At 38.1% G+C, this 26,571-nt stretch overlaps 3 protein-coding genes across 3 annotated transcripts; all 3 read left to right on the plus strand.

The window, feature by feature from the left end:
* Positions 1–222: 222 nt before the first annotated feature.
* On the plus strand, positions 223–5,124 carry LOC128360332 (caspase-1-A-like). Its single transcript, XM_053320740.1, has 8 exons — positions 223–284; positions 3,116–3,400; positions 3,484–3,569; positions 3,735–3,911; positions 4,011–4,257; positions 4,460–4,600; positions 4,731–4,840; positions 5,017–5,124. Exons 1-8 carry the CDS (start codon positions 278–280, stop codon positions 5,122–5,124), a joined length of 1,161 nt encoding a protein of 386 aa, XP_053176715.1. The 5' UTR covers positions 223–277.
* A 4,054-nt stretch (positions 5,125–9,178) lies between these two features.
* On the plus strand, positions 9,179–12,040 carry LOC128359924 (caspase a-like). Its single transcript, XM_053320237.1, has 8 exons — positions 9,179–9,185; positions 9,698–9,982; positions 10,069–10,157; positions 10,323–10,499; positions 10,599–10,845; positions 11,048–11,188; positions 11,319–11,428; positions 11,605–12,040. Exons 1-8 carry the CDS (start codon positions 9,179–9,181, stop codon positions 11,710–11,712), a joined length of 1,164 nt encoding a protein of 387 aa, XP_053176212.1. The 3' UTR covers positions 11,713–12,040.
* Positions 12,041–15,097: 3,057 nt separating this feature from the next.
* LOC128360330 (caspase a-like) lies at positions 15,098–17,650 on the plus strand. The gene is made up of 8 exons (XM_053320736.1): positions 15,098–15,137; positions 15,652–15,936; positions 16,023–16,111; positions 16,264–16,440; positions 16,553–16,799; positions 16,885–17,046; positions 17,168–17,277; positions 17,436–17,650. Exons 1-8 carry the CDS (start codon positions 15,131–15,133, stop codon positions 17,553–17,555), a joined length of 1,197 nt encoding a protein of 398 aa, XP_053176711.1. The 5' UTR covers positions 15,098–15,130; the 3' UTR covers positions 17,556–17,650.
* Positions 17,651–26,571: the final 8,921 nt, after the last annotated feature.

Below are 26,571 nucleotides of genomic sequence, written 5' to 3' on the forward strand. Positions count from 1 at the left end.
AGTACTTAACTAAATACTGTAGTTACCCTTAACCACTGAGTCCTTATGGAAACGAAAGTAAACGGCTCTGTGCCACTGACACGTTCAAGTATAAAGACGAAGATGACTCCACCTACCTCCAGTTTGCGCATGAAGTTTTTTTAAGTTTTTTTTTTTTGTAGTTCGCGCATGAAGTGAACATTTCCAAGTTAAAGCTTTACGCACGCGTATGTACAGTAGCCTACAGGCGGGAAGACGTTTAGGTGTAAAAGATTGGCGTTTTGGAGTTTTATGAACAATGGCAGGTAAGAAGATCTGTGGTTTAAGTACATTTTTCAAGCAATTGTAGACTTATAGTCGTCGGGTACTGAGTCTGAAAAAGAGCATCCGAATTAAGTTTTCTAGTATTTACTTTGTGTGACACTAATATTAGGCTAATTGTGCTGAGAATTACGAGCAAAGTACGCGGTAAGTAATGTTTAACTTTGAGTTGGTATGGGCGTATCCACATTACGCACATCAGACTGTTGCTTCTCACATCTGCAGGCTCGCTTGTTATTCACATCTGTTTCATGTTAAACTAACCGAGAGCTTCTGAGAAAGAAAACAAAACAAAAACCAAAAGTAATCATTTCTCATAAAAGATTAATTTACGAGCTTTGCTTTAGAAGCCAATAGAAGCTGGTGAAAAGTTGATGTTTTTGTAAATATTTGTAATGTTATTTTATCGTATGTCTTATTCATCATCAGCACCTTCTTTAAGAGACTAACATTTAAAACGTGTGATTTTTTTTCTTTGCTTCGTATCATTTTTTGTACCTATTTACTGCTATTTTTTAAATGCACTATCAGGAGCTGGTGAGAAAGCTGTGAAACCAGAAAACACTGCCATTACATCTAACACAATGTGAACTCAAAATAAATAAAAAACTGTATGTCATATATTGTTATTAACTTCTCATCATTTAAATGAGTGGTGGATTAGGCAATTATTAAACATGGACTGTATTAGAAATCCATTCCAGCATATAGCGTATTAAGATATAATAGATGTTGTTATTCCTCTTTTCAGATCATGTATTTGTATAATTTTGTGAATCCAGTGTGTAGGGCTGGAGAAACAGTAACCAAGTCTCTGGTTGCTATTCTGCATACTGGACAGGAAAGTCAAAGGGTTGTGATCTGTATAAACGGTAACTGGCAATGATGGTCAAACATACATTTCAAAAAACCTCAAAGTTCAAATCAGGGTCAGTGTCTCCTTCTCAACAGTGAAATAATTTAACTTTCATGAGAAGAAGTAAACAGGATGTCCTGTTCTCTCTTCCCCTTCTTGTAGAATATCTCCCATCAGTTTCATTTGTATCCACCTGTATTTTAAAAGGTTTCTCAAAATCAAGATCTGTGAGAACATGAGCAGAACAGATATTTTTTACACAAGTGAAAGCAGCTTGATTTTTGGGAGACCAGACAAGGATATTTTTACTCAAGAGATTAGTCAAAGCCCCCACTACTTCCTGTTTATGTACGAGTTTCAGACAGACACTGCCTCAGAGAGAGAAACAGAAGAGTTGTTCAACTACTGCTCACATGGGGTTTCTTTTTTTTTTGTTAAAATCTTGACTCTTTAGCCAGCATGCACAACATCAGGAGCCTAAAACTGATAAAATTGAATGGAGTTCAGCCACCATTAAATGAAGCATGGCATTAGTTCATGCAGGACATAGAAGTCTTACACCATCTGTAATCAGCTGACAGCCATGGATCATACAGTTTCAATAAAACCTAATACTTATACTTATTGGCATATGAGTGGTTTGTGTTGTATAAAAGTTGCCATTCCCAGGTTACCTTTTACAACCTAGGGGATTTAATCTAAAACCTCTGCTTTAATGATTAATCATGGGGTTCATGTCAGGGTCTCATTTCAAAACATGTTAAAATCAGCCAATACTAAAATGACCTGTGTACGCTGCACCATTTGGAACAATTATTTCAGCCATACTTAATTTTCTTTGATAAAATGTCATCAGTGCTCTGCAGAAGTATGTTATCTGACTTAAAGCAGGAAGAACATGTTACACAATTGCCAGACATATCCAGTGCGTTGTGCACGCATCAGGCTACTGGCAGCTAGAGAGTTTTCAGTTTGCAGACTTCATTTAAAGTATCCAGTGATCCGAGATTTGAGCAATGGCAGGTAAGAGTTTGGGTCTAATGCACTTAGCAAGTAACTTTGCTGGGAAGTTGGCAACAATATGAAGGTGATCCGCCAAAACATAATATCATTAACTGTGTTTTCAGTATAGAGGCGGCGAGGAGGATACGGCTTAGAAATGTTATTTAATAAACGAATCAGTCTTGATAAGTCTGTATTTTGTTGTATATGCCACATAGACCATTAACTTTCACTTTGCTTATCTCTTATGCCCGCCCCATGTTTGGGCGCATTAAAACAGCAGATGAAATATTATCATGCAGCCTTTTTGTTTCTTAAAATGTAGATCAACAGCTCACTGTACAAGATAAATCTGTTTACCTGTAAAAGAGATCTGTGGAAATGACCCCTGTGATATGTTTAATGTTACATCCAAAGCCAGCTCACGGTTGCTCAAGTGTTTGTTGAGACAATAAACGCGAGTTTAAATAGCTGATATGGCTGCTCAGGTCAGGTTTTTATGATTTATGAAGGGAATTTGTTGGTAAGCTTCTTTTCTACTCTGTGTGAGGAGGAAGGGCAAAAATAGAAGCCAAATCTTGATCTCTCTATCACAGTGCTTTTGACAACACGTATAGGCAGGGGCATATTAACATCACTGGAGGCCCCTGGGCTACAAAACTTTATGAGCCTTCCCCAACACCACACCCTGCTACATGGTGGATGCCGTGGGGCTGTAGTCCAGGTTAGCCCGTTCAGTAATGCACCCCTGCGTATAGGCTACATAAAGGATATGGAACCATAACACTTTATATTAAGGTATCAAAAAAGCAATTCATCACTCACATATCTACATATATTCACATATCACTTAGCTATGTGCAATACAGTTGTCACAAAGTTAGCTGGTGAAAATTGACGCTTTTGTAAATATGTATGTTGTAATTTTTTTTCTTTGTTTCCTGTTCTCTTTTCTAGACAAGGAACTTGCCAAAGTGAGGACTAAGTTCGCAGAGGGAGTGAACAAAGCAGTTATTAAGCAGCTCCTGGATGACATTTTAGAGGATGGCATCGTGAATGATGGAGAGAAAGACTCCATACTTGAGGAGAACGTTACTAAGACAGACAAGGCACGTGCCCTCATTGACACAGTGAGGAAGAAAGGAGATGAAGCCAGCAGGACGCTCATTGCTCGTCTTTCTAAGAGAGATCCTACACTTTACCAAAACCTGGGTCTGACGTCTGGTCAATGTTCTCAGCCAGGTGAGCTAACATATTTCACAGGTGTAGTTCACAAGTAGAAGAACTTCACTTTGAACACTGATGTTGTGTTTTGTCGTTCACAGCTCCCGAGCCCCTGAAAGATGAGTGGTCAACCACACTCAAACCAACAACAGATGCTTTCTGGAGAGAGAAACAGAATGATAGAAGAGTAAGTCATTCATAAAAGCATTATCAAATATATATACTGGTTTTCTTTGAGCTTAGTATTTTTAAATTAAAGTCCATTATGTACAAGACATTTTTCCTGTAAATGATCAAAGTATATTTGTTGTTGAACTTTGTAAAACTGTTCATTTAAATTTCCATTTTTCAGACTTACAATGTGACCAAAGAGACCATCAAGAGTCGTGTGGCTCTGCTAATCACTAACATAAAGTTCACTGAGGTGGCAATGAACAGAAAGGGAGCAGAGAAAGACGAGGAGAACATGGACAAACTGCTCAAAGCGCTGGGATACGAGGTGGTGAAGTACACAAACCTCACTGGAAAGGTACTTTTGATAAATAAAAAAACAAACACATTTTCTCATGTTAGTGTAAATAAAAATGCGATACAGTAATTAGACTCTGACTTGTTTGTGTTCTCACAGGAGATCGAAGAAGCTGTAATTAAGTTCTCTAAACATCCAAAGCTGAAAGAGACAGACAGCGTGTTTGTGGTTATCATGTCTCACGGGGAACAGGGAGCTGTCCTCGGCCGCAACTATAAAAAGGGCGATACAGAAAGAGAAAAGGACAAGTTCCCCATTGATGACATTTTTAAACACTTGGCCACAACCCATTGTCAAGATCTGCTGGATAAACCCAAGATCATCATCATCCAGGCCTGCAGAGGAGGTGACTTTCATCTGTTCTCATAGATACAACACACATCAGCAAAGTTCTTCTAGGACCTGTTGTATATTTAATAGCTTTATTTTTTGTATAATAATATAGCCTTATATAAGTCTGCTAATGTCATCATGGTTATGTCATAATAGCTTACTTAGGTGACAATGCCCTTATGATCTTTACTTAAATGATGTCACATGTATTGCAGAAAGGGACGGATCTGTGCTTGTTAGTGAGGCAGCTGTGGTCAGTGATGATGCACGACATCCAGACCTATCACTGCAGGCTGATTCTTTGCGCAGTGCACCCAGAGAAAAAGACTTCATATGTTTTCTTTCTTGCACTCCTGGTGAGTCTGTCTGAAATATGATCAGATCTTATTTTAAAGCTCAAGAACTTAAACTTCAATAATTTGCATTGATAACAGCTAATAGTAGTTACCTTATGTAATAAAAACAGTTTGTATGTTTTTCTTGCAGATACTGTCTCGTATAGACATACAGACAAGGGGTCTTTTCTAATCCAGTATATTGTTGATGCACTGAACACCTTTGCACATAAGGATCACATTGACGAACTTTTCACAAGAGTAAGTTATGCACATGTCTCTCTTGTCTTGGTGTAAAATGTTCATGTATAGTAGATTATAATCTACATGGTGGAAAGTAATACCAGCTGTGAGGCAATAAGCCCAAAAAGCAAGTAGTAGTGATGTACTTGTTTTATTTGCCTTGTTTAATGTCATACACTGTTTCAACCTCACAGGTCGCGCTACGCTTTGACGAGGACTTCCGCTATCTGAACATAAGCCAGATCCCAACCAAGGAGAGATGCACTCCCACAAAGCACTTCTATCTCTTTCCCGGCCTCTGAAACAGAATCCAGAGTTGTAGCAACACAGATTTTTTTTTCTTCCTGTTTCATTCATTCAAATGTACTCCTTCATTCTAGCTATGCTTTCTGTGGTGCCACTCTGTGATAAGATCAAATATGCATTCTATATATTTTTTATTAACAGACAGTGTAAGACATGGAATTAATGGAGCACAAAGGTTGAAGAGTTTTATCCATGTTTAATGCTTGACTCAACAGCTTACTCAGGTTGACTTTCTTTTGAAGAAAAGAAAACAGGATATTGGATGATTGCCTTCACCTGACTTCACCCACTCACACAAAATTATGACATGACTTTGATGTTCTATACCGCCACATCATGTAAATTGTGCATTGTTTATTATCTATTTTAAACTTTTTAAAAGCTGTGAAACCAGATAACACTGCCATTACATCTAACACAATGTGCACTCAAAATAAATAAAAAACTGTATGTCATATATTGTTATTAACTTCTCATCATTTAAATGAGTGGTGGATTAGGCAATTATTGAACATGGACTGTATTAGAAATCCATTCCAGCATATAGCGTATTAAGATATAATAGATGTTGTTATTCCTCTTTTCAGATCATGTATTTGTATAATTTTGTGAATCCAGTGTGTAGGGCTGGAGAAACAGTAACCAAGTCTCTGGTTGCTATTCTGCATACTGGACAGGAAAGTCAAAGGGTTGTGATCTGTATAAACGGTAACTGGCAATGATGGTCAAACATACATTTCAAAAAACCTCAAGTTGAAATCAGGGTCAGTGTCTCCTTCTCAACAGTGAAATAATTTAACTTTCATGAGAAGAAGTAGACAGGATGTCCAGTTCTCTCTTCCCCTTCGTGTAGAATATCTCCCATCAGTTTCATTTGTATCGACCTGTATTTTAAAATGCTTCTCAAAATCAAGAACATGAGCAGAACAGATATTTTTTACACAACTGAAAGCAGCTTGATTTTTGGGAGACCAGACAAGGCAAGGCAGTTTTATTTATATAGCGCATTTCATACACAATGGCAACTCAATGTGCTTTACATAAAACAGAAAAACATGCAATTTGAGAAACATTGAAACATACAATTAACCCCCCACACCCCATAATAAAAACAAAGTACAGAAAAATAGAAAGACATAAATAAAATGCTAGAATAGTGCATTAAATATAAGATTGCAGCATAAAATAATGATTTGTTTTAAAATGGACATAGAGTGCAAATGAAAGATTAAAATGTAAAGTGCTTTAAAAGAGCTCAATCATAAGCACAGGAGAAGAGAAGTGTTTTTAACCTGGATTTAAAAATGTTCACAGTTGGGGCTGATTTCAGTTCTGCTGGTAGTTTGTTCCAGTTGTGTGCAGCATAACAGCTAAAAGCTGCGTCACCATGTTTAGTTTGAACTCTGGGCTCAACTATCTGACCTGAGTCAGTAGATCTCAGAACTCTACTGGGTTTATATTCTACTAACATGTCATTCATGTATTCTGGACCTAAACCATTCAGTGATTTGTAGACTAGTAGCAGTACTTTAAAATCTATTCTATAGCTGACTGGGAGCCAGTGTAAAGACTTTAGAACTGGAGTAATGTTCTCTGATCTCTTTGTTCTGGTTAAAACTGGAGCTGCAGCGTTCTGAATGAGCTGCAGCTGTTTAATGCTTTTTTGTGGGAGTCCAGTAGTCGAGTCTACTTGAGATGAAAGCATGACTCAACTTCTCCTGGTCAGACAAGGGTATTTTTACTCAAGAGATTAGTCAAAGCCCTCACTATTTCCTGTTTACAGTATGTGCGAGTTTCAGCCAAACACTGCCTCAGAGAGAGAAACAGAAGAGTTGTTCAACTACTGCTCACATGGGTTTTCTTTTCTTTTTGTTAAAATCTTGACTCTTTAGCCAGCATGCACAACATCAGGAAACTGAAACTGAGGAAACTAAATGGAATTCAGCCACCATTAAATGAAGGCGTTAGTTCATGCAGGACATACACGCACGCTGCTGCTGCTAGCAAAGCCTCCCCCCACCACCCCAGCCTCCACCTTTATGGTTCAGGGTCCAATCATGGCTCAAGGGTCAATCTGAAATGCATGTTTTGCTTTTGACCCACTCTGCATAGGGGGTTATGCATCGTACTCCCTGTTTTAGCTGAGCATGCTGCTGGCTAATCCAGGGAGCATCTTAGAGTGGAGCCTTCAACGCCAAGTAAAACTGTATCTCCATTTGTCGCAATAACTGGTTTGATCTATGACGAGTGTTCCTGACTGAACTTTATTATTTACACTTGTGCTTCTTTTATTGCAACATGTCAGACTGTGTTTTGTGAAAAAGACCTATTCTAAATCCCTCTGTACAGATCTCACCAGGTTGTGAAGTTTGTGGATGGTGCCACAAGAAGGCCCTGGATGATTTTACCATACATATAAAACATTAAATGCAACATGTCATAGCGACTTGTCATTTTGGGATTGAACCATACGGCAGCCACCTGGGTCCAGTTTTAAACTTGCTGTTATTAGAACCTATGGTGAAATGTTGTATTTATAATCCTTGTATTTTTATACCAATACACAGATACTGTTTTTATTGAAAGTAAGTATAAGACAATTGTGCCTGTCGAGAATGAACCAAAAAACAAGATTTGGGTAAATTTTAGATTATTATAGCTCCATGAGAACAAATGATGCTTTAAAACATGAAGATAATCTCATGTTTGTGCATTTATACAATGATATACAATGACTTTTTTCCTAGTTTTGCTTGATATTTAATATGTAAAGCTGCCTCTAGTGTTATGAATGGCTAATATACTACACCAAGCAGTACTTTTATTCAGCAATCCAAAATAGATTCAGTATTATGGTGTATATTAGCAGGACATTACAATCCGAAACACAACAAAGAAACACACTTAATGTAATATCTTAATATATATTTATTAATATCATAAACTGTACTATGTATCTATGGATTTTACAGGCTGGTCCTTGAGCAACGAGGGGAAAGACTCAGCAGTGGATGAAGTACTCTTGAACTCAACTTAGGTAAAAGTAAAGGTGCACAAAATATCAAAAGTAACCAAGTTCTGGAGAATGACCATTTTTATATTGCCATTTCATCATTAATATTATATTTCTATTTTACTATTCATTGCATTAATGTGTAAGCATTATTTAAATGACTATTTTAACTACTTTTTATTCCAGTTGCATAGTTAAATCTGTAACAAGACATTTTTACCATCCAGTATAATACATTTGGTGTATTCATCACTTTTTTTATGTGGGATTAAATAAAGCCTATTATTTTTTGAGAGTTTTGTATTTAGACTAAAAATTTAAAATGCAGAGCAGTTGTTAAAGAAATGCAGTAGCAGAAGTATTTCAATTGTCACAAGTCCTGCATTCAACATTTCTATTGAAGAAAAAAGTACAGAAGCATCATCAGAAAAATATTCTTAATGTGAATGTTATTAGCCGGAATGATGGAGGAGCAACTAATTATAAATACTTTTATCTACAGATATGGATTATATTTTATGAGGTGATCATTTGTTTTGTATTTAAAATCTTAATCTGCAAAGTAACAACAGCAGTCAGATAAATAGGAGAGTAAAAAGTACAACATAGCATTTGTTGTTTTTTCATGGTTTTGTGAAGCACATTGTATTGCACCTTTTTGTATGAAATGTGCGTTTTCAATGAAGTTTATTGTTATTTGCCTCAAAAAGTAGTGTAGTAAAGTAAAGTGACGTCAAAATGACACAAAAGCACAGTACTTAACTAAATACTGTAGTTACCCTTAACCACTGAGTCCTTATGAAAACGAAAGTAAACGGCTCTGTGCCACTGACACGTTCAAGTATAAAGACGAAGATGACTCCACCTACCTCCAGTTTGCGCATGAAGTTTTTTTTTTTTTTTTTTTTTTTTTTTTTGTAGTTTGTGCATGAAGTGAACATTTCCAAGTTAAAGCTTTACGCACGCGTATGTACAGTAGCCTACAGGCGGGAAGACGTTTAGGTGTAAAAGATTGGCGTTTTGGAGTTTTATGAGTAATGGCAGGTAAGAAGATCTGTGGTTTAAGTACATTTTTCAAGCAATCGTGGACTTATAGCTAGTCGTCGGGTACTGAGTCTGAAAAAGAGCATCCGAATGAGTTTTCTAGTATTTACTTTGTGTGACACTAATATTAATTGTGCTGAGAATTACGAGCAAAGTACGCGGAAAGTAATGTTTAACTTTGAGTTGGTATGGGCGTATCCACATTACGCACAACAGACTGTTGCTCCTCACATCTGCAGGCTCGCTTGTTATTCACATCTGTTTCATGTTAAACTAACCGAGAGCTTCTGAGAAAGAAAACAAAACAAAAACCAAAAGTAATCATTTCTCATAAAAGAATAATTTACGAGCTTTGCTTTAGAAGCCAATAGAAGCTGGTGAAAAGTTGATGTTTTTGTAAATATTTGTAATGTTATTTTATCGTATGTCTTATTCATCATTAGCACCTTCTTTAAGAGACTAACATTTAAAACGTGTGATTTTTTTTCTTTGCTTCGTATTCTCTTTTCTAGCCAAAGAACTTGCCGACGTCAGAGTTAAGTTTGTGCAAGGGGTGGACGAAGACATTATTAAGCAGCTCCTGGATGACCTTTTAGATGCTCATATCGTGAGTGATGGAGAGGTGGACTCAATACTTGCGAAGAACGTTACCAGGGCAGACAAGGCACGTGCCCTCATTGACACAGTGAAGAGGAAAGGAGATGAAGCCAGCAGCAAGCTCATTGCTCATCTTTATAACAGAGATCCTACACTTTACCAAAACCTGGGTCTGTCATCTGGTCAACCTGCTCAGCCAGGTGAGCTAACATATTTCACAGGTGTAGTTGGAGTGTAGTAGAAGAACTTCACTTTGAACACTGATGTTGTGTTTTGTCGTTCACAGCTGCTGAGCCCCAGATGGATGAGGAGTGGTCAACCACACTCAAACCAACAACAGATGCTTTCTGGAGAGGGAAAAAGAATGATAGAAGTGTAAGTCATTCATAAAAGCATTATCAAATATATATACTGGTTTTCTTTGAGCTTAGTATTTTTAAATTAAAGTCCATTATGTACAAGACATTTTTCCTGTAAATGATCAAAATACATTTTTTGTTGAACTTTGTAAAACTGTTCATTTAAATTTCCATTTTCCAGACTTACAATGTGACCAAAGAGACCATCAGTAGTCGTGTGGCTCTGCTAATCACTAACATAGAGTTCACTGACGAGGCAATGAACAGAAAGGGAGCAGAGAAAGACGAGGAGAACATGGAGAAACTGCTCAAAGCGCTGGGATACGAGGTGGTGAAGTACACAAACCTCACTGGAAAGGTACTTTTGATAAATAAAAAAACAAACACATTTTCTCATGTTAGTGTAAATAAAAATGTGATACAGTAATTAGACTCTGACTTGTTTGTGTTCTCACAGGAGATCGAAGAAGCTGTAATTAAGTTCTCTAAACATCCAAAGCTGAAAGAGACAGACAGCGTGTTTGTGGTTATCATGTCTCACGGGGAACTGGGAGCTGTCCTCGGTGTCAACTATAAAAAGGGCGATACAGAAAGAGAAAAGGACAAGTTCCCCATTGATGACATTTTTAAACACTTGGCCACAACCCATTGTCAAGATCTGCTGGATAAACCCAAGATCATCATCATCCAGGCCTGCAGAGGAGGTGACTTTCATCTGTTCTCATAGATACAACACACATCAGCAAAGTTCTTCTAGGACCTGTTGTATATTTAATAGCTTTATTTTTTGTATAATAATATAGCCTTATATAAGTCTGCTAATGTCATCATGGTTATGTCATAATAGCTTACTTAGGTGACAATGCCCTTATGATCTTTACTTAAATGATGTCACATGTATTGCAGAAAGGGACGGATCTGTGCTTGTTAGTGAGGCAGCTGTGGTCAGTGATGATGCACGACATCCAGACCTATCACTGCAGGCTGATTCTTTGCGCAGTGCACCCAGAGAAAAAGACTTCATATGTTTTCTTTCTTGCACTCCTGGTGAGTCTGTCTGAAATATGATCAGATCTTATTTTAAAGCTCAAGAACTTAAACTTCAATAATTTGCATTGATTACAGCTAATAGTAGTTACCTTATGTAATAAAAACGGTTTGTATGTTTTTCCTGCAGGTACTCACTCGTATAGACATACAGACAAGGGGTCTTTTCTAATCCAGTATATTGTTGATGCACTGAACACCTTTGCACATAAGGATCACATTGACGAACTTTTCAGAAGAGTAAGTTATGCACATGTCTCTCTTGTCTTGGTGTAAAATTTTCATGTATAGTAGAATATAATCTACATGGTGGAAAGTAATACCAGCTGTGAGGCAATAAGCCCAAAAAGCAAGTAGTAGTGATGTACTTGTTTTATTTCCCCTGTTTAATGTCATACACTGTTTCAACCTCACAGGTCGCGCAACGCTTTGACGAGGACTTCCCCTGTCAGACCAAAAGACAGATCCCAACCAGGGACAGATGCACTCCCACAAAGAACTTCTATCTCTTTCCCGGCCTCTGAAACAGAATCCAGAGTTGTAGCAACACAGATTTTTTTTTCTCCCTGTTTCATTCATTCAAATGTACTCCTTCATTCTAGCTACGCTTTCTGAGGTGCCACTCTGTGATAAGATCAAATATGCATTCTATATATTTTTTATTAACAGACAGTGTAAGACATGGAATTAATGGAGCACAAAGGTTGAAGAGTTTTATCCATTTTTAATGCTTGACTCAACAGCTTACTCAGGTTGACTTTCTTTTGAAGAAAAGAAAACAGGATATTGGATGATTGCCTTCACCTGACTTCACCCACTCACACAAAATTATGAAATGACTTTGATGTTCTATACCGCCACATCAATTGTAGTAAATTGTGCATTGTTTATTATCTATTTTAAACTTTTTAAAAGCTGTGAAACCAAATAACACTGCCATTACATCTAACACAATGTGCACTCAAAATAAATAAAAAACTGTATGTCATATATTGTTATTAACTTCTCATCATTTAAATGAGTGGTGGATTAGGCAATTATTAAACATGGACTGTATTAGAAATCCATTCCAGCATATAGCGTATTAAGATATAATAGATGTTGTTATTCCTCTTTTCAGATCATGTATTTGTATAATTTTGTGAATCCAGTGTGTAGGGCTGGAGAAACAGTAACCAAGTCTCTGGTTGCTATTCTGCATACTGGACAGGAAAGTCAAAGGGTTGTGATCTGTATAAACGGTAACTGGCAATGATGGTCAAACATACAAAAAACTTCAAAGTTGAAATCAGGGTCAGTGTCTCCTTCTCAACAGTGAAATAATTTAACTTTCATGAGAAGAAGTAGACAGGATGTCCGGTTCTCTCTTCCCCTTCTTGTAGAATATCTCCCATCAGTTTCATTTGTATCCACCTGTATTTTAAAATGTTTCTCAAAATCAAGAACTGTGAGAACATGAGCAGAACAGATATTTTTTACACAAGTGAAAGCAGCTAGATTTTTGGGAGACCAGACAAGGGTATTTTTACTCCCCCACTACTTCCTGTTTATGTGCCAGTTTCAGACAGATACTGCCCCAGAGAGAGAAACAGAAGAGTTGTTCAACTACTGCTCACATGGGTTTATCTTTTCTTTTTGTTAAAATCTTGACTCTTTAGCCAGCATGCAAAACATCAGGAAACTGAAACTGAGGAAACTAAATGGAATTCTGCCACCATTAAATGAAGCTTGGCGTTAGTTCATGCAGGACATAGAAGTCATACACCCCATCTGTAATCAGCTGACAGCCATGGCTTGAATCAGCATACCTTATATGTTACACACCAATCACAGCCTTTCTCACAACAAGGCGGTCCCTTTAAATATGACTCCCACCTTCACTGATCTTGCTACACCAACACTGTTGTGCACACTGCTGCTAGCAAAGCCTCCCCCCACCACCCCAGCCTCCACCTTTATGGTTCAGGGTCCAATCATGGTTCAAGGGTCTATCTGAAATGTAAGTTTTGCTTTTGGCCCACTCTGCTTAGGGGGTTATGCATCGTACTCCCTGTTTTAGCTGAGCATGCTGCTGGCTAATCCAGGCAGCATTTTAGAGTGGAACCTTCAACGCCAAGCAAAACTGTATTTTCATTTGTCGCAATAACTGGTTTGATCTATGACGAGAGTGTTCCTGAACTTTATTATTTACACTTGTGCTTCTTTTATTGCAACATGTCAGATAGTGTTTTGTGAAAAAGACCTATTCTAAATCCCTCTGTACAGATCTCACCAGGTTGTGAAGTTTGTGGATGGTGCCACAAGAAGGCCCTGGATGATTTTACCATACATATAAAACATTAAATGCAACATGTCATAGCGACTTATTATTTTGGGGTTGAACCATACGGCAGCCACCAACTTGCTGTTATTAGAACCTATGGTGAAATGTTGTATTTATAATCCTTGTATTTTTATACCAATACACCAATACTGTTTTTATTGAAAGTAAGTATAAGACAATTGTGCTTGTCGAGAATGAACCAAAAAACAAGATTTGGGTAAATTTTAGATTATTATAGCTCCATGAGAACAAATGATGCTTTAAAACATGAAGATAATCTTATGTTTGTGCATTTATACAATGATATACAATGACTTTTTTCCCAGTTTTGCTTGATATTTAATATGTAAAACTGCCTCTGGTGTTATGAATGGCTAATATACTACACCAAGCAGTACTTTTATTCAGCAATCCAAAATAGATTCAGTATTATGGTGTATATTAGCAGGACATTACAATCCGAAACACAACAAAGAAACACTCTTAATGTAATATCTTAATATATATTTATCAATATCTTAAACTGTACTATGTATCTATGGATTTTACAGGCTGGTCCTTGAGCAACGAGGGGAAAGACTCAGCAGTGGATGAAGTACTCTTGAACTCAATTTAGGTAAAAGTAAAGGTGCACAAAATATCAAAAGTAACCAAGTTCTGGAGAATGACCATTTTTATATTGCCATTTCATCATTAATATTATATTTCTATTTTACTATTCATTGCATTAATGTGTAAGCATTATTTAAATGAATATTTTAACTACTTTTTATTCCAGTTGCATAGTTAAATCTGTAACAAGACATTTTTACCATCCAGTATAATACATTTGGTGTATTCATCACTTTTGTTTATGTGGGATTAAATAAAGCCTATTATTTTTTGAGAGTTTTGTATTTAGACTAAAAAATTAAACTGCAGAGCAGTTGTTAAAGAAACGCAGTAGCAGAAGTATTTCCATTGTCACAAGTCCTGCATTCAACATTTCTACTGAAGAAAAAAGTACAGAAGCATCATCAGAAAAATATTCTTAATGTGAATGTTATTAGCCGGAATGATGGAGGAGCAACTAATTATAAATACTTTTATCTACAGATATGGATTATATTTTATGAGGTGATCATTTGTTTTGTATTTAAAATCTTAATCTGCAAAGTAACAACAGCAGTCAGATAAATAGGAGAGTAAAAAGTACAACATAGCATTTGTTGTTTTTTCATGGTTTTGTGAAGCACATTGTATTGCACCTTTTTGTATGAAATGTGCGTTTTCAATTAAGTGTATTGTTATTTGCCTCAAAAAGTAGTGTAGTAAAGTAAAGTGACGTCAAAATGACACAAAAGCACAGTACTTAACTAAATACTGTAGTTACCCTTAACCACTGAGTCCTTATGAAAACGAAAGTAAACGGCTCTGTGCCACTGACACGTTCAAGTATAAAGACGAAGATGACTCCACCTACCTCCAGTTTTTTTTTTTTTTTTTTTTTTTTTTTTTTTGTAGTTTGTGGATGAAGTGAACATTTCCAAGTTAAAGCTTTACGCACGCGTATGTAGAGTAGCCTACAGGCGGGAAGACGTTTTGGTGTAAAAGATTGGCGTTTTGGAGTTTTATGAGTAATGGCAGGTAAGAAGATATGTGGTTTAAGTACATTTTTCAAGCAATCGTGGACTTATAGCTAGTCGTCGGGTACTGAGTCTGAAAAAGAGGATCCGAATGAGTTTTCTAGTATTTACTTTGTGTGACACTAATATTAATTGTGCTGAGAATTACGAGCAAAGTACGCGGAAAGTAATGTTTAACTTTGAGTTGGTACCTGGGCGTATCCACATTACGCACAACAGACTGTTGCTCCTCACATCTGCAGGCTCGCTTGTTATTCACATCTGTTTCATGTTAAACTAAACGAGAGCTTCTGAGAAAGAAAACAAAACAAAAACCAAAAGTAATCATTTCTCATAAAAGATTAATTTACGAGCTTTGCTTTAGAAGCCAATAGAAGCTGGTGAAAAGTTGATGTTTTTGTAAATATTTGTAATGTTATTTTATCGTATGTCTTATTCATCATTAGCACCTTCTTTAAGAGACTAACATTTAAAACGTGTGATTTTTTTTCTTTGCTTCGTATTCCCTCTTCTAGCCAAAGAACTTGCCAAAGTCAGGATTAAGTTTGTGCAAGGGGTGAACAACGCAGTTATTAAGCAGCTCCTGGATGACATTTTAGAGGCTGGCATCGTGAATGATGGAGAGAAAGACTCAATACTTGAGGAGAACGTCATCAAGACAGACAAGGCACGTGCCCTCATTGACACAGTGAGGAAGAAAGGAGATGAAGCCAGCAGGACACTCATTGCTTGTCTTTATAACAGAGATCTTACACTTTACAATAACCTGGGTCTGTCATCTGGTCAACCTGCTCAGCCAGGTGAGCTAACATATTTCACAGGTGTAGTTGGAGTGTAGTAGAAAAACTTCACTTTGAACACTGATGTTGTGTTTTGTCGTTCACAGCTCCCGAGCCCCCGATCGATGAGGAGTGGTCAACCACACTCAAACCAACAACAGATGCTTTCTGGAGAGAGAAACAGAATGATAGAAGTGTAAGTCATTCATAAAAGCATTATCAAATATATATACTGGTTTTCTTTGAGCTTAGTATTTTTAAATTAAAGTCCATTATGTACAAGACATTTTTCCTGTAAATGGTCAAAATACATTTTTGTTGAACTTTGTAAAACCTTCCTTTTTCCAGACTTACACTGTGACCAAAGAGACCATCAGGAGCCGTGTGGCTCTGCTAATCACTAACATAGAGTTTACTGACAAGGAAAAAATCAGAAAGGGAGCAGACAAAGACGAGGAGAACATGGAGAAACTGCTCAAAGCGCTGGGATACGAGGTGGTGAAACGCACAAACCTCACTGGAAAGGTACTTTTCATTTAAGATATTTTCTCATGTAAATAAAAAATGTTATGTTTGTGTTGTCTGTTTGATTGAGCGATACAGTAACTGACCTCTGAATTGTTTTTTTTTTTCACAGGAGATCGAAGAAGCTGTAATTCAGTTCTCTAAACATCCAAAGCTGAAAGAGACAGACAGCGTGTTTGTGGTTATCATGTCTCACGGGGAACTGGGAGCTGTCCGTGGTGTCAACTATAAAAAGGGCGATGCAGAAAGAGAAAAGGACAAGTTCCCCATTGATGACATTTACAAACACTTGGACACGTTGCATTGTCAAAACTTGCTGAACAAACCAAAGATCATCATCATCCAGGCCTGCAGTGGAGGTAACTCTCGTCTGTTTTAATAGACACAACAAACATTAACAAAGTTCTTGTGATCTTTACTTAAATGATGTCACATGTATTGCAGAAAGGGACGGATCTGTGCTTGTTAGTGATGTAGCTGTGGTCAGTGATGATGCACGACATCCAGGCCTATCACTGCCTGCTGATGAAGAAAACATTGAGGATGATTCTTTGCGCCGTGCACCCAGAGAAAAAGACTTCATACGTTTTCGCTCCTCCACTCCTGGTGAGTCTATCTGAAATATGATCAGATCTTATTTTAAAACTCAAGAACTTAAACTTCAATAATTTGCATTGATTACAGCTAATAGTAGTTACCTAATAAAAACGGTATGTTTTTCTTGCAGGTACTGTCTCACATAGAAATGATGACGAGGGATCTTTTTTTATCCAGTATATTGTTGATGCACTGAACACCTTTGCACATAAGGATCACATTGAGGAACTTTTCAGAAGAGTAAGTTATGCACATGTCTCTCTTGTCTTGGTGTAAAATTTTCATGTATAGTAGAATATAATCTACATGGTGGAAAGAAAAAGCCCAAAAAGCAAGTAGTAGTGATATACTTGTATTATTTGGTTTGCTCAATGTCATACACTGTTTCAACCTCACAGGTCATGGAACGCTTTGAGAGCTTTTCAGTTCCCACCAAGAGAATAGACGACGATACACAGATGCCAGTCAAGGACAGAGACACTCTCTCAAAGAAGTTCTACCTCTTTCCCGGCCTCTGAGACAGGATCCAGTGTTGTAGCAACTCTGTTTGTTGTTATAAAGTTAGTATATAATGTAATGTAATCTCTCCAGAATAAAAATGTTCAACCATGCAGTTCATTTTCTGCTTTAAATTATTTTATTTTTCATATGAAGTCTGTGACTGAAAATGCCATCAGGAGTTATGCTGCCCTACACTGTTTATTAATGAAAAGTTAAACAGAGTTGGAGCTGAGGAAGATGAGCAGAACAAAGAGAAAAGCAGAAACTCTGACAGTGAAGTGGTAAAACACACAAACCTCACTGGACAGGAACTTGTGAAAGTAAGAAGTTCTCTTATTAAATCAGTTCAGTAAGTTCAAGCTGATAGTTTAATGCTAATTTTTAATATTTAAGTTTACGATTTTTTTTGACAGTTTTTTTAGATGTAATTTCTCAACGGAAACCGAGCAGTGTTTGGTGTTGGCTATGATGATGAAGAACCTGATGAGTTTAACATCAACATGTATGTATGTACAAACCCTAGCCTAGATCATCATCATCCAGGCCTGCAGAGGAGGTGATTCTCATCTATTCTCACACATATACTTTTTTCAATTTGGACAGAGTAGAAAAAATAAAATATTCAGCATAAATATGAATGATAAACTCTTGCTTGTATTAAAATTATGCAACATACCTGCAGATACTGGCTCATATAGAGAAAGCAAACATGGGTCTTTTCTTACTGAGTACATTATTGACAGTGTTGGGGTAGTTACTTAAAAAAAGTAATTTGTTACTAGTTACTAGTTACTTCTGTAAATTGTAATGAGATTACTTTACTAGTTACTGGATTTGAAAAGTAACTTCACTACTTATTACTTTACTTTCCCATTTCCGTGTAGATACATGGAAAAACATCACTTAGTCTGTCCACATAGTGTTTATTGTATAGAAAATGGAATGTAAAACCATATGAAAGAACACTATCCCTGTCTTCACAAAGAAATATGCCTCACTGTAAAAGCCACAAACAACAGCTTAAAGGTAGGGTTGGTAATGTTGGAAAGCTAGCAAGAGAGCTAGCAAGATTTGAAAATAGCACCTCCTCCTGCCTCCTCTAAGCTCAACCCCGCTGCTCCCCCTCCCGTCAGTGAGTCCGTCCAAGCCACGCCCCCACAAACTGGAACGCGCACACTGCTGCAGGGAGGAGAGGAGAGCTACGAGCTAGCCATTTCCAAGTATTTTGGACAACAACCAAACAGTCTCATGTCTCATTTACCTGTAAGTAAACTATTATTATGTTTTTTATTTGTTTTATAGCACATCAGTCTGTGCAGATTCAGATCCGGGACCTGGGTCTGAATCTGCTGAATCTCCCCAAGGATACGGCTGGATTCAGACCTATGGTTCAGACCCATCAGCTAAATTACATTGTATAATTGTTACGTGTTTTTCACTGACAAACGTGTATTTTATGTTTTTATTAGTCACGTAGCATATCTGCTATGTTTTTTATTGACAATTATGCAAGGTGATGCAGAAGTGTTAGGAAAGTAAATTTGGGCCAATATCTCAATTTTACTATAAAACTTAGACACTTATGCTACTAGGCTAACGCTATGTTTGTTGTTTCATTGTTAGAGTTTACACGATGAGAGCACTGGCTCAGACCCGAGCTACAGTCCTGAATCAAGCACGTCTTCAGCTCCAAGGGGACGCGGTCGTGCTAGAGCCAGAGGAGGCCGTGCTAGAGGGGGTGCAAGGGGCAGAGGCCGAGGAACTTGAGGTCAAGGACGTGGAGCAAGCCGGACTGCGACCGGAGAGCTTTTACAAGATGAGGATATTCAACGAGTGGAGAATATGCAAGCTCAAAGAATTGCAGATGAGCAGGTAGCCTTTCTAAAATAGCCTCTTTTTTCCTGATCTCAACATTATCAAGAACTGTAAACAATGACCTGCCATTCACTGTAAACACAACATTTCTGAGTTTATTGTCATTCATAAACTGTTAAAGAATATAATACTATAATATAAACACATGAAACTTTTAACTCTGGTCCGGCAACATACCAAAAATATAATAAATGAAATTACAATATTAGTAATAATAAAAGGACAAGATGGTGAGAGTCTAATCTTCTTGATGAACTATTTTTTACAGGCTAGAATTGAACGACTGAGATTGGAAGAATCTCATCAGTTGCTTCAGATCTGCCTGACAAGGGACCCAAGCCTCATGTTTGATGTCCTGCAGATGCTCCTCCACCAGGCCCTCCAGCTCCACGTCTACCTACATGGTGTGTGTGCAGGAAGTGCCGTGAGATGCCCACAGATCTAGAAAAAAAGTGCTGTGGGCAACAACCTGCTTCCTAACCCTAACCCTCACCTGGAAGTATACATTTTACATTTGGTCTTTTGTTATTTATATTTTGTCAGTTTTTAATAAAAAATTTGAAAATGATGAATGCCTTTCATTTGACTATTTCTGCAACAGAAGCAATATATTTTCTCACCACCACATTAAAAATAAGTGATTACAGAATAATTACAACAAAATTTGTATAACCCTTTTTATTGTTACATAAATAATCTGTACATTTTCAACATGAGTGTATCTACACATTGGAAAAGGTGTTTCCAGGTAAGGCAGACAGGTCAGGCTGTGTGTAGGGAGTATTTGTCAGCGGTGGTGATCTACTCCTTTGGCAGTGATTTACCTTTAGGAAGAATATCACAATTACACATCTGACAATAATGAATACATTTTTGAGATAATCAAAGAATAAGAATACTTAGAGCTTTATTTCCCATTTATTTTGCACATAATTATGTTAGAACTTCTTCATCAAACTACAATATTGTAAGAAAACTCACCTAGGCCTCTGCTGAGTTGGGTCTGCAAAAGCTCCTGTGTGCTTTTGAGCTTACTAGAGGTGTCAATGAGGGGGGTAGCTGCAGTAATGGCTGGGCTGGGGGAGGGACAGATGTCTGCTCAAACCAGTTGAAGAATTAACATCATCTCATCGCGTCATCTCTGTGAAGATTACAAAATTAGAAAATACTGTCAACATACATTTACCCTTCATTCATAGAGGACAAAACACAGAACTTTTTATATGTAGAAATAGAAGTCTTGGGTTTGGCAGTTGGACCAAAGGAGCATAAAGATTGATATAAACTGTTGAGAAGATCCTCAGTTTGTTTCTATCCTCTCTGCATAGCATCTACCAGAGTATAGTCCATAGACAAGCTTGTAGCATGATCAATTATTCCACCAACACCACACACAGTTAGAGGTACAACTTATGCTAGCTGTGTTTTATTTTAGTGTTGATGGTTGTTGTTGTTGATGTTAACAACTCAGTGTGAAGTGCTGGACCTCCTAAGGTGAAGGACAGGTTTTATCCTCAGGCCATCATATTTCTCAAAATATCTAATCACTAATGTGTACTAATATGTAATCTGTATAATGATATAGCAGATATCACTGATAACACATATTGTATGTGCAATAATGCTGTTTTCTGAAGTACCTCAAATGGCACTTTGAGGCACATAAAACAGAAAAAGCTAGATATGAAAGACAGATATTTATATCCCAAAGACATATTCATAGCAGCAGCAAGTTGAACTCACCGGTCGGACAGAGACTCAGAAACAATAGTTGAACTGGAGGGAGAGTAGGTCTCATCAATCCGTGTTTAGACGGCGTCGAGGTTGATCGGTCCTTCTCATGGCTATGAAAACATAAATGAGCTACATCACCACAGTTGTAAAGTGTAAAAGCCAATATACGTAGTAGGTCTTTTTATCACAATAATAATGCAGACACTGAAGACTAGGGTACAGTAATATCTTTAAAATTAATATACTAGTATAATCTATTCAATACTGGCGTCACCGACCCGTTTTAAACACACAGCAAAGCTAATATTAGCATTACGCTAATACAAGCTACAAAAGTAGCTACGTTAGCATAACTTACATATATATAACAAATCCTCCCCGAAGCAAAACAAATAATTACCTGTCCAACAGAAAGAGAGCAACCTCGGCATCACTGTTCAGGTCCTTCAGATCCCTCAGTTGTCTCCACCGCTCAAATGCTACTCCGATGTTGATTCTTGTTTGACCTCTTGCTTTATCAAGTGACTTTTTAGTAGCTGTCCTTTCCTCCTCAGGCTTTCTCTTTCTTCCCTTTGTCTCTGGACGAGCCGTTACAAGAAGGCGTGCAAGTGGTATTTTCTCAGCCATTGCTCTTAAATAAATATTACATCCGTATTCGGTAGTTCTGCAGAGAGGTGTGCTGGTTTTTCTGGCGACTGCGAAAGATGAAGACTGTGCACGCGCGCAGTAGGCAGGGAGAGAGGGGGCGGGGCGTAGACTGTATGCGGAAGCAAAACTAGACATGAAGGCACCTGATTGGTTTTTTCTGTTCGCACCGAACGGCTCGGATTGGTCGGGGTTTTATCAGTTTTGTGGCCGCTACAGAGCTCTGATTTTCTCCGTTCCTTTTTCTGAAGCCATAATGTATTGATACCTTTCATAATAGAAGGACCATTTCTCCCAGTATAACAAAAAGTGTTTCTGAACAAGATTACCAACCCTACCTTTAAAAGGAGGCTATGGTGGGGTCAATGAACACACACGTTTCAAAACACAGATGTCAATGAAAGTGGTCAAAGAAAAATATAAACATAAAGGTCACTTTATCCCATCTATCAAAATTAAAACAGAAATGCACTTAAGCCCATAAAAAGGAAACAGAAAATACAATTAATTAAATAAACAGAATTTAAATTCACATCATCCTAAAAACATTATTTTCCCCTTAGCTCTCTTCTCTGCCTCCTGGAGATGTGGCTGCCAGAGGCGGTAACATACCAAGTCACAAACTCTTAAACCTATTAATGAATTGTTGTGAGTTGCAATTATCACAATGCAGAAAACAGAGAGTGTGACAAAAGTGCAACAGTGAAAACAGAACAACAAAGTGCAACAAAGAGTTTCTCATAAACTTTATCCCATTCAATTAATTTCTCTCTCTATTCTTCGAAATAACGATTGTATCGCAGAAGTAAAAGTCTTTCAAATCTTTTATCTGTCAGCCTATTCCTTCGTGGGGTCAGAACAATACTGCCCAGGCTGAAAAGCCTTTCGACCGGTGCACTTGATGGTATTGGAGTATTGTACTGCTTTGACATTTCCTTAATCCTGGGGAACCTGGAGAGCACCTCCCAGTCAGATCCGGGCAATTTTAAGTACTCCATGACTTCAGTCTCTGCTGTGTAGGAAGTCTCCTCTTCAAATTCAAAAAAGTCGTTGTGACTGGAGGTGGCAGGGCTCTGAATTGCTGGTCTCATCAGTGGCTCTTCAGGAATCCGGGCACGACACTCAGAAATTAGCATGGTTTTAACAGCATCTCTTCTCTTCTCATCTTTGAGCCAGCGGACCTTGAATTTGGGCATTGTGGCAGCAGCCATCAGAGCATCCTTGCTGTCCAAGACAGATGCAAATCTGTCTTTGATCGCCTGTGATATGAAATAGTAGGCTACATTAGACAAACATACAGTTCAATCAACAGCTTTTAGTAATTTGGGCTACATCAGCTATATTAAACTATGGGCCTATAGCCTACATGGCAAGCTATTATTTAACCACTTAACACACGCCCCTGTTTTTTATGTTGTTAGCCTAAACGACATGCCCAAGTTGTGAGCATCACAGATCCCACATAGTTTGAGACTCAGAGATGTGTCTGGTATCAGTGGAAAGGAAACACTCTCAGGATTCTTGTAAAAGTGTCTGTGTGATTCTGTGACTTACTGACACAGAGTGGCAGAGGTTACAATGATGGGGTTGTTTACTCGCCCATAGGTTTGCCTTTACAATGACATGTGTACAGACATTCAGGGACCTCTCAGCAGGATATAGACACAATGAGGCTACAGCCACAGGTCTTGGCTTCATGCAGTCCAAATTTGGAGTCAAAAGACCAAAAGATGAATTTTTCTGAATTATTTTTCAACAGGTATGTCCATGCGTTTTCCTCAGGTCCTTTTTGGAGACTCCAAATGGACACTTGGTTACCAAAGCTGTATAACCGCAATCAAACACCTATAACTTCACATCCCCTTTGCCTACAATCAAAATCTTGGTCTCTAATGAAAGCTGACGCCATATTATTATTATTATTATTATTATTATTATTAAATATTATATTATTATATATAACCATATTTTTTTGTTTGGCCATATCTATCTGTTTATTTTGCTATAAGTCATATGTTATCAACTTCATTTCACCGAATATTTCCATAGGCTAGAACAGCAGTCAATCAAAGCCATGTCGTCATTGTTGTCGGTCACATGTCCTCATTGGCTTTGGAGACATGTACTGCCTAATCCTAAACACCGATTGGCTTGTGTGCAGGAGCAGGAGAGGCTCACGATTGTAAACATCTAGTCACGTGTACTCTGAGATGGACGTGCAGGGCAGGAAATGACGTAAACGGACCGGACCGTATATGGTTTGTTATTTGTGTTTTTACGTTACATGTTGGACTAAATACATGGACATATTGAGGAAAATATTTCGGTTTTATGGAAACGGATTTCATATTTCACAAGAATGGATATTTGGCGAGCTGTACAGAAAGTCCTGAGTCATAAGATGATCGTTGTGGATAAAGGGAAGACGTTGAAGGTATGTAGCATTATAGCTTTTCTTACTTAGCTGAGGGGCTAGCCGAGCTATTCGCTAATACTATTACAGCTGTGAGCAACCATATAAGTCGTGAGTGGTCTTGAATGAATCAGGACAATCTAAGCTTTCTAACGATGTATGGCATGAATATATATGTTTAAAACATTCAGAAGAACTTGTGGCTACCTCCTAACATCCGTCCCGTCCCGTAGACGGAACAGCGTGCGTTAAGTGGTTAAGGCATATTCATTTTATTATTCAATATGTGTTTACCTGTACAATAGCACCAGGCATGCCAGCTGTCATCTGGGAAAGGCCATCTTTCAATGCAACCAACTTCGACATGAGAATCTCCAAGGTTGGCAGGAGGGTGCCGTAGTAGCAATCATTTTCTCCTTGTAGTATATCTAATGCTGCAGCAAGAGGTCTTGACACTGCACAATATTCCTTCAGGAACTGATACTCTCGCTCAGTTATGCCCTTTACACTCAGTCTAGAGAAAATGGTGTTTAAATCTCTGATTGGGATTTCTGTGATGAGAGACAAGGCGTCATAAGTTGAGTTCCAGCGTGTAGCAGTGGGTATGATGAGTTTTCTTTTTAGGACATCCTCAACCTGGTCTGAAGCCACAGTAGAGCGACTAGTTTTTGTCCAGAGAGCTGTACACTTGGCGAGAGCACTTCTGTAAACTGCTTTACATTCATTGTCACTGGTCAGCCATTTCTCCAGGTCATTTTTTGAGATCAAGTTTAGTGTATGTGATGCACAGCGCAGATGAGGTGGCAGTGAATATGTCTCGTCTGATTCGGTGGAGAGTGCTTCGGCAACATCAGTAAAAGTGACCTCCTCCTCATCATCATCAGATGGCTCGTCAGAGTCAGATCCAGCGTCAGGATGGGTTTCAAACATTCTAAAGGCTTTCACAAAATTGCTGCCATTATCGGTGACACATGCTGTTACTTTATGTGATAGTCCAAAGGCTGAATGCACCTGTTCTATTTCGCTAGCTATGACATCGTAAGTGTGTCTTCCTCTCACCCTTTTGCAGGCAATAGCAGCCTTCTCGCGTTTAAAGCTAATGCTGTCTATCCAGTGCACCGTCATTCCTAAGTAACTTTTATTGTTGGCGGACCAAATGTCCGCGGTGGTAGACACATGATCCAGAGACTCGAAAGTTCTTTTGAGCTTTGACTCCATGTCGGAGTAACACTTGTCCAGATAATGGGAAAAGGTTTTCCTGTCTGACGTTGGCTTGCGAGTTGCGGGTATTTTATCTAATATTTTTCTAAACCTGGGCGATTCAATGGTCGACAGGGGAAGCATGTCTTCTACAATGAACCCTGCAACTAGCCTGTTCATTTCTTTTTGTGTTACCTGCTGCGCTCCAAGACTTGAGAAAAGCTTAGCTTGTTTAGGCGGGGTCGGCTGCTCAGTGCCTCCTTCAAATGACCGACGAGCAGGATCTTTGGCCACAAGTTTTGTATTGCCATGCTGCGCTGACAAATGCTTAGACAGGTTGCTCATTGATGTGGCAGCAGTTGAAAAACACTTGTCGCCAGGGCATAGAGTGCATTTCACACGGATATTTTTGTCTTTTCGAGACATAAACTGGAAATAATGTGCATATCGCCACTGGCCAAAACCCCCTATCTCCTTCTCCGGCGTCTCCATCTCCATCTCCACTTCCCGCTTTCACACCGGCAGCGACGTCACTCAAAGCAAGCACACACACACGCAACGCGCATGCACACACCCCACCTAACAGATCAGAACTTTACACACAGGCAAACAAGGCAGGGTAACGCAGAAAAGCACGTTACTATAGTCTAGTAAAGTAGTGTAGTTATCGATATTTTTAGTGTAATGCGTTACTTTACTTAGTTACCCAAAAAAGTAATATCGTTACTGTAATCCGTTACTTTGTAACTCGTTACCCCCAACACTGATTATTGAAGATATTCAGTACATGTTTCCATGAGGATAAGATAGACGAACTTTTCAGAAAAGTAAGTTTTGCAAAAGGACATTGTCTTGTAATGCTAATTGTTACAATCAAATATCTAATATTAGTAATGCAACAGTTGTGATACTCCTAAACTTTGCTTACCTGAGGAAAACTTCACTCTCAAATCTTGCAGCATGATCATTTGAACATATGTACCCCAGCCGTCACTGATGACATCACCGAGAGCAAAACACCAGGAAGTGTTTGGCCACCACCACCTTTAAAGTTTGAAGAAGCTTTAGGAGTATGTTAACAATACTTGATTTCCCTGTTTTAAGTAGTAAATGTGATGTAATTATAACAAAACATAATACTAAACACAAATAAACTCTTAATAGTA

The sequence above is a fragment of the Scomber japonicus genome, chromosome 6, assembly GCF_027409825.1.
Source record: "Scomber japonicus isolate fScoJap1 chromosome 6, fScoJap1.pri, whole genome shotgun sequence".
Lineage (NCBI taxonomy): Eukaryota > Metazoa > Chordata > Actinopteri > Scombriformes > Scombridae > Scomber > Scomber japonicus.